The following is a 9227-nucleotide window of genomic DNA, read 5'->3' as shown; positions in this document are numbered from 1 at the left end:
CGATTCCCGGCGCTACCAGATTTTCTGAGAAGCAGTGGGCCTGTAACGGGGTCCACTCAGCCTCGTGAGGATAATTGAGGAGCTCTTTCAAGGAAATAGCGACTCCGGTCTAGAACACCTAGATTAACGGCCGTGGGGATCCGTTGCGCTGACCACGCGACACTCTCTATCCGTTTGGCACTCACCTCGCCTACAAGCGGCGGTCGCTCAGTCGGTATAGTTCGCTTGTGGACTAAAACCACGGATTTTTTTATATAAGTATATTGTATTATGTTTCAGAAATTTTGTCCATAATATATTTGTATGTTTGGCCATGTTTGAACTGTTTAGTGTCAGCGAGATGAAATCTGCAAACGGATCCCATCAGCTCGCACCAATAGAACAGAATGATGACCAGTTACGGTACTTGTATAAAGAACAACCACAGGAACGCCTGGACCTCGCCAGGGAACAGAAAACCCGTAGTGTATCGTTTCAACATGGCAGGCTCTTAAATTATTCGGCGCTGGACACTGCTGCAACCACACCCAACATCACCGCACTCACTCCTCACATTCAGCACTCAAAAACATTCACTCGCTCAAGAAACCGACAATTTATTATTGTTACGTGTCTGTGTGTTCTATGTTAAAGTGGATGAAGTGATCTCAAGCCCGCTAAGAACAGGACTCAATCCGTACTTTATTCACTCGTACATCCAAACTTGGTGATGTGGAAAGAATAGTTTATGGAAGTCTGATACATTTACCGGCAACCACACCCAAGTACAGCCATGTCTTGATAGTTTTTGAGCACTACCTTACTTTCTTCATCCAGATACAACATTGAAATTGATGTCAGAGAAGTGGGGACACAACATGCTTTCGGCACCGCACTGGGGTTCACAGAATTCACCAGGGTCTGCACAATTGCGTGATTCGTCGAATTGAGATGATCTGCCAATGGGAAAGGACAATCACCATGACAATAGAAAGCGTCATAGCCCGGTGGAGCTACGATCCAATCATTCCATCCAACGTCTTGAAAGTCCACGTAAAGAGGGTACCTGCGACAATTCTCACGGCCTTCCTTCCGTTTCCTGGATTGTGCAGCGCGTTTAGATGACTGTGAAGCGCGTTTGGACCTACTCACTATCTCTTCCCCATATCTCGGTCTGTTCTTACCGTCATCTGTATATGTGAACAGGATTGGCTGTTTCGGCAACCACTCTCTGTCGTCTTCATTTATTTCTCGACGCAATCGCAAGTGATTTTCACTCTTTGACATATTAATGTTATTGTCTACAGGCATCACTTCGATAAGCAGTCCATGATTCTCGTTTGGAGTTTCAATCCAGCGTTCGACAGCTGGAACAACGTCTAAGATTACAGGGTTGTCGTCTCGAATGTCTATAACTTTCGAGTCGATGAGGCGGATTATAGGCTCTCGACGTCCGTGGATTCCTGGCTTCACAATGTCGTGTACTAGAAGCCAGAAGAGGTAACGCCGTGATAGACCCTTCCTTTGTTTCCTTATCGAACTCGCCCGATCACTGTGTTGAGCTCTTGCAGCGAAGTTGGCTGTCACACTGTCTGTAGCCTCTTTTGTTTCTGCATGCACCTTCAGTACATTCATTTGGTCATCACTTTCCGAGACCCTGTTTTCCACATTACTCACTGCATTACTACGCCGTGTCTCCTTGCCAGCCTCTGGAATCACTGGTTGACGATTTATCTGCAATTCTGCTGCCTTCAGTTTTTCTCCTTTGGGGATGTTTTTTATGTCGAAAGCAAGACGGAATTTCTGTTGGCTCGGAAAACGTGCATCTGCGCTGCTCTCTGCAATGAGAAAAGTGTAGGATTAGTGTTACAAATTGCCCATTAATGCTTTATAATGGGTGCTTGATTATTAATGTGAACACAAAATGGAAGTTGATATGGGTGCGACATGCAGCACGCATGGGATAGATGATAAATTTCTACAGAATTGTATCGGAAAACCAGAGGTATGGAACCATAAGGTATTCATAGACGTAGATGAAGGGTAAATGTCCGCCTCTGTGGTCTAGAGGTAAGAGTTCCTGGCTGCAGATACACAGGTCCCAGGTTCCATTCCTGGAATTGCGTCAATTCAGCCTCGTGAGGTAAATTGAGGAGCTACTTGAATGGAAAAATAGCGGCTCAGGTCTAGAAAACCGAAATTAACAGCCGTGGAGTTTCGTTGCAATGACGAGGCGACACCCTCTGTTCACTAAAGTTGGCATTAACTTCTCCGAAAAGCGGCAGTCGCTCGGTCGGTATAGTTCACTTGCGGACTAAAACCACGGAGAAGTGTGAACTGTGGGCAGGAACCAGGGACGAGTGGCGAGCATAAATGGATATCGCAACGAATTTTCCGATTTAGTAAAATGAAGGAATATCTTGAAAAGTCGAACGATTGTTAAGTTCTTAAAAATAATCTTGCGGAATTAGTTGTTAACATTCATGTAGAAAGTGCTATCAGTGTAAAGCCAGTTACAGGGCCATCGAGAAAGAGTGCCGGGGTTATAAAGAAAACTATCACTCGAAAACTGTTAAACATATCGGCATGATTTTAGCTTTAAATTGATAAGAAATATCTGAAGATTTTGTCTTAATTTAGTATGTTTCGATATGTGCTCCATTTGTGTTCGAACTTGTGCCAAGTCCGCCGAATCATATCTGGAGTTACCATTCCAATGGCTGCTGTTATCTTATCCCGTACACGCCGGAGATCCCAAATCTTATTTACAGTCTATTAACACTGATCCACACTTAATCCATACAGTCGTGGTTATGTGTATAAAATATTATTAAAATCATTAAAATATTAGATATATGCATTATGTACAATGCTACATTTTTCGGCCATATAAGGCCATATTGAGGCAACAGTTTTATAAGTAATCCAGTGCACTGCGCACTAATCTAATGCCCTTTTTTCGTTACGTCATTGGTGTTTTCTTCTTCGTGTCGTTTGAAATGCGGCTGTATTTATTTTGGTTCGTGTGTTGTTTTCTTGATTGTGCGTATCAAGTGTCCCTTGCGAGAGCGGAACATGTAGCATTGTTGTTAATTGTTGCGTTATAGACGGAAATGGACTGTAAGTGAGAACTCAATGCAGTAGGATGCTCAAATATAATGTCCCTAATTTTATCAACATCCGGTCTAGAAAACCGAGATTAACGGCCGTGGGGATCCGTTACGCTGACCACGTGACACCCTCTATCCGCAAAATTTAGCACTAACTTTGCCGACAGCGGCGGTCGCTCGGTCGGTATAGTTCGCTTGTAGACTAAAGGCAACGGAGGAACGGAATCTTATCACCACACTCAATGTTCTTGATCTATCCCCACAAAAAAGTCTATCGGAGTAATATCTGGGCTTCAAGGAGGCCAGAAGATTGGTCCGCCCCTCCTACTCCAGGGTTTAAGGAACCTCTCATTGAAATTGTATCGATTGGTCAACAGACGAAAGCATCTCAACGTCGCTCGCTACACACCATCATTCAGCATATCCAAAACTTATGTTCCTTCGCCGTATTTTTAAACTTGAATCATTTTTCATGTTTAACAGTTTTTTGAATAATAGATGTTCAAAATCCTAGCATACTTTTTCGATGACCCTGTAAACGAGAGCGTGTTTATAGCGAAGGGTCGGCTTTCTCTATAGTTCCATCTGAAGATGGGGAACGGTGGAAATATTTGGACAGTCCTTACTGATAAACCCTCCATCGTGATGTCAGCGGTAAGAGGATTCGCAAACTGTTAGGTCCTTAAATTACCTTTGTTGTGGTAATAATGTAATCCGATATTTTGAGATATTTTTTTTGTTCTGCTAAAAAATATAACGGAGGCTTACCTTAAATGCCTTTGTGCAGTATAAGTTTAACAATACGACTTACGTATCCGTGAAGTTTTGACAGTTAAACAGTGCCTCGCCCTCTCAAATACTCGTTTACCTGTTTGGAAATCTCTCTCTCACACATACACACACCAATACACAAAGCACGGTCAGACAGGACCTTCTGTCTACTATTTAAACAAGCCATTGTGATATGCTACGCCTAAATTGGGGTAAAACTGTATAAGATCGCTTCGCCCGGCCGTGATGATTTTCCATTTTTTTTTTCATTTTTTTACAGAATTTGCTAGTAGAACTGTTAAGCGTGTCATGCCTTAATGAAGTTGCCTTACACAAGGGAGGCATGCTCTCTATTGTTTCCATCTGTGTTGATACCATGTAGAACAGTGTGCTGAGGAGAATATTTGGACCGAAGAGGGATGAAGTGACAGGAAGTTGGAGAAAACTGCATAGTGAGGAGCTTCATAACTTGTACTCTTCTCCAAGTATAATTAGAATGATCAAGTTGAGGAGGATGAGGTTGACAGGGCATGTAGCACGAATGGGGAGAGGAGGAATGCATATAGGATATTGGTAGGAAAGCCGGAAGGAATAAGGCCACTAGGAAGACCAAGACGTAGGTGGGTGGACAGTATTAAAATGGATCTTAGACAGATAGGATGGGATGGTATGGATTGGATCGATCTGGCTCAGGATAGAGACCAGTGGAGGGCTCTTGTGAACACGGTAATGAATCTTCGGGTTCCGTAAAATGCTGGGAAATTCTTGAGTCGCTGCACAATTGGCAGATTCTCCAGAAGGGCTCAGCTCCATGAGTGAGTGATATCATGTAGACGTTATGCGCCGTGTGCACGATGCCATAATTCAGAAGACTAGAATATGAACCTTCACGTCACATCCCATGAAGGTACATAATACTGAAATTCTATACTTTCTTCGCGCAAAACACACGGGACACCTGGTGTATGCCATGTGGTTTAATTTTGCTTGAAGATTTATCTAAACATTTTATTAAAAGCAGTCGCTTCTCAGATGTGACGCCGTATAATCTGGTAGATGTTTACAAACATTTCGGAGTAATTTACTGCCTCAGTCTTCAAGGTTAATTTTGTAAATATTTACTAGAGTTTCAGAAGGCCCGTTACCTCCATCTTTATGATTCCCGGAAATATTGGTAAATATTTACCAGACTACACGGTCTCACATTTCAGAAGGTAGGCTTCTTAAAGAATCTTCTGCCTCGAAGACGGAGGTTGTATGTTTTTTTTTTCAAAATATTCCTAAATATCTACAAAATTCTACGATGTCACATTCCAGAAGGCGCCAGGCTAAAAAATGCCCTACCATGAAAATGAAGACAATAAGCCAGCCCGAAGCAATGGGATGTGTGTATATATATATATATATATATATGAGATTACCCGGTGTCACATCTCAGAAGACAGCACATTCATTTTCAGGGTCGTAAGTACCTCAAATCTTACATGTATTTTCTCGTTTTTATCAAATGATACGTTTCCTATGAAACGTGCAGAAGGTAGCGAGATGAGATGAAGTTTGGAGTGATATTTTATATAAAAATTATTTTGAAAATAGTTATTAAACAGACGGACAATCTGACGTTCTGAAACACACTGCACCGAAAATTTATGTATAGGCATTGTTTAGCCGCTTTGTGACTGCTGCATCATGCTGATTTCTTGCCTGACTTATCCTAGAACCCTAAAGATCGAGACATGTTCTTCCTAAACGTCGGTTGACTTTCAACGTAATAAACGACGTTGTATCTCAGAAAATGTAACTCTTCATAACCACAGCTTTGTGGACCTCAAATCTTAAAAGTCGCTACTTGATGGTGACATTTTCTGAGTTGTTTTAGATGCATAATAACGCACTGCGTGATCAGGGTTCTTCTACTCGCCTCAAGGTGCTGTAGGTCATCATGGAGCGATGGTGGAATGGTGATTAGAGAAGAAGGATTTGGCTACTCCAGTACCACTTAAAACCGCCATGAATCTGAAGTCATTCGGGTTTCACCTGGACCTTGCGGTGAGGAACCAGAGTCGAACTGCCTAAGCTCTAGCACGGCAATACTGGAAGAACAATGGATCTTCTGGGATATAATGCCTTTTAGTATGTTAAAAATCAACCGACGTTTCGGAGAGACGTATCGCCTCCAGAGTGACTCTGCTTGCCATCTACTTTTACGTTGGTTAAATGCTTGGCTTATTCTTCGACCCTGAAGATGGGGGAGACATGTTCCTCCTAAATGTCGTTTGAATTTCAACGGACTACACTGGGCTCTGTCCCAAAAAATATAAATCTTCAGGATGGAAACTGGATTGGTTTGGGTCGGTTTGTTATGTAGGCCGCATTATAATTACAGAGGTGATTTGAACATCGTTATACTTACCGACGTGAGGAAAACTCCGCACCGTGTTGGCAGTGCGAGTGTGTCTGCCAGGTAGGGGCAGTGCCGTGGTATCCACTTCGAACCCGGTCTGCTTTCGGTACAATTCCAACATGGCTTCGGGCACAACCACCTTAGCGGGACGCGGCCTTTTTTTGAACCCGAACATTGACAGTAGACTGGCCTCCACGTTCGCCAGGACTTCGGAATTCTCCTTAAGGCTGTTGGTATTGGCAGACTTGGAGCTGAAGGAGGAACACGCTGGCTGGTGAAGGGTCGCGAGCAGCACGGGTAGAACCATCAGCAACCCGCGCATTGTCGCTCACACTCCTGTAACAAATGGAGAGACAGTAATTAAGCTAAAGTCATAAGCCTTCCTCCTTGTATTCCGGAGGTGTTCGGTTCTTATCCCAGTAAGGACACTGATGGTTTTCCCGGGGTTTCAAAAGTCTCCTAGGCAAATGGCAGTACTTCAAATTAGACCTCTTCCACATTTTTCAAATCTATTTTTGTCTGTCTCTCCTCTCGCTCCCATTTTGGAGCATAGAGCTCATTTCTCAGTTTTATGATCATTTTACAGACGCTAAGACTCCTTGGACGGGTGATCAGCTCGTCGCAAGGCTCTACCCAAACACAGATTAAACACATACACACACCAAACACCCATGCCTTATGTGGGATTCGAACCCACGATCCCGGCTTCCGAGCGAGCGAAGACAATACATGACTTAGACAGTTCAGCTACCGTGACCGGCTTCAAATCCATTAGTCATTTTTAGTTCTACCACGCTACACTGTGTTAGTGACCGTATATATACCCGTTACTAAGCGAGGTTTCTGTTACCATGACCTTTCCTTGGTCTTCCCAGTGTTCTCTTTTCTTCTGGCTTTCCCACCAATATGCTACATACATATGCTCGTTCGGATGTGAATGCAGCTTGGAGCGAAGGAATGAGGGCGAACAGGTTGGGCTAGCGAGGGTTGGAACAGGTGTACAGCGAGGACTTGGCAGACCGCGAGGCACTGTTCGCCATGAGAACTGCTGGATGGAGGCACGCAGTCTCAATGGCTCTGCGACCTCTGACACGTCCTGGGATTCCCCCTTATTGCCCTTCAGCCAGCAGAATAGGTCATTTAATACCTCCGGAAAAACATTCTCCAAATCCGTGGCCGGCATCTCACAGGGTGTATAAAAACTAGGTCATTGTTTACGTGAAAGAATCCCAATCTTACAGCCTTTGTTTCTCTCGAGTTTTCTTCACTGAAAGGCAGATTCACTTTTTAGAGCGCAAGTTCTCAGGTTCCCGTTATACAGAGCTGCAGTTAAATGCCGGGCAGGTTTTCTAGCGGTAACGCTCTGGACCTGTATTCGAGAAGTGCGTTCTTCGGTTCCTGGCCGGGATACCAGCTGTTTTGGCTAGTTTTCCACGGTTGTCCTCAGCCCCTCAAAGACCGATATATTACATCGACTAGGAAACACACACACCTATATGTATATATATATATACTGTGACGCATATCCCCATTGCTAGGCAACGGCTCGTTAAACATTCCCGAAGTTACGTGCCAAACAACAGAAGAACGTCAATCGCTAGGCAACGGATATATTTATGTGCTAACGTCCGACTCGAGGCTATATAACAAAAAGCCAATAATAATTGACAGTTCAGTCGGAATTCAGAAGAGTTCCAGTGGAGTGTCCAGCCAAAGAAGATGACAGTGTGTCCGATAGTGATTTGCGAACTGTTGTGATCAGTTGTATAAAGGTCCAGTACATTCGATCACCAATACAAGCCCCGTCTTATTAGTCACGCAAACCCAGGATACGTGACAGTACATTAATACACCGAACATTGGTCTATACGTAAGCTGTATACTTCTTTTCGGGGACGATTTCGGTTTGAATCTCGATAGGGAGACCGCCTATATTAACTAAGATCGTGGTTTTCCTTAGTCCCTTCGTGAAAACGCCTGGGTAGTAACTCGAATTGAGCCTCGAGAGCTTCATTGTATTTCCAATTAACCTACCACCGTCTTATCCGACATTACATATGCTCGATACTGAAAAAGCTTCGTTAAATATCCGATACGTACAATGAACATTACGATAAATATATCATGGTCGACTGACCGCCTCTGTGGTCTAGTGATCAGAGTTCCTGGCTACAGATCCAGAGGTCCGGGTTCGATTCCCGGCGCTACCTGATTTTCTGAGAAGTAGTGGGTCTGGAACGGAGCCCACTCAGCCTCGTGAGGATAATTGAGGAGCTATTTCAAGAAAATAGCGGCTCCGGTCTAGAAAACCGAAATTAAGGGCCGTGGGGATTCGTTGCGCTGACCACGCGGCACCCTCTATCCGCTAATGCTGGCACTAACTTTGCAGACAAGCGGTGGTCGCTGGGTAGGTATAGTTCGCTTGCGGACTACAGGGCACGGAGTTTGTTGTTGCTTGACTCTACAGACCGTACATTTTCTGTGACATCTGAATTGATCGTCTTCTGGCGTAAAATTAAGCAAGTGACAAGGATTCCCTGTCTTTTGGATTGTACACCTTTAAAATTCCAACGTACAGAACCCCAGAACTACCGTAGCTGGTTCGCTTTATAAAATCAGTCTTTATCTTATGAAGATATTTCTTTTGTTTTATTATGTCTACAGCTAGAAGTATTCATAATTTATTAACTGAAATGGTGGGACTTAGACATGGACACCTGTATTAATATAAGAAATTCAACAGTGCTTGGAAATGGCGTCATTTGTAAGATAAATTTTCTTACGTCACGATTCTTTTAATTTATTTCGAGTGAGAAATGAATACAAAAAGAGGAATTACTTGTTTGTTGCTTCAAGATTGTGTACGTGCCCTGCATCCAAAACATAACGCATTGGAGACTTGAATGCGTGGATGAGAAGAACTTCTTATACTTAAGAATCTCCTGAATGACGGCCCGAATATT

The 9227-nt window shown here is 43.5% G+C and overlaps 1 protein-coding gene across 1 annotated transcript in view; it reads right to left on the bottom strand.

The window, feature by feature from the left end:
• Positions 1-234: 234 nt before the first annotated feature.
• The window catches only part of LOC111869780 (protein decapentaplegic), a 43643-nt gene continuing 34650 nt past the window's right edge, over positions 235-9227 (bottom strand). The window contains exons 2-3 of the mRNA XM_023861538.2: positions 6274-6600; positions 235-1817 (exon numbers count right to left, since the gene is read on the bottom strand). Coding sequence (XP_023717306.1) covers positions 745-1817; positions 6274-6586 — 1386 coding nt within the window. The 5' untranslated portion in view covers positions 6587-6600 and the 3' untranslated portion in view covers positions 235-744. The remainder of the gene's footprint in view (positions 1818-6273; positions 6601-9227) is intronic.

Source organism: Cryptotermes secundus, unplaced genomic scaffold (genome assembly GCF_002891405.2).
Source record: "Cryptotermes secundus unplaced genomic scaffold, Csec_1.0 scaffold93, whole genome shotgun sequence".
In the NCBI taxonomy this organism is placed as follows: domain Eukaryota; kingdom Metazoa; phylum Arthropoda; class Insecta; order Blattodea; family Kalotermitidae; genus Cryptotermes; species Cryptotermes secundus.
Note: the sequence above shows the minus strand (reverse complement) of the source record. Positions and strands in the feature narration are given on the sequence as shown.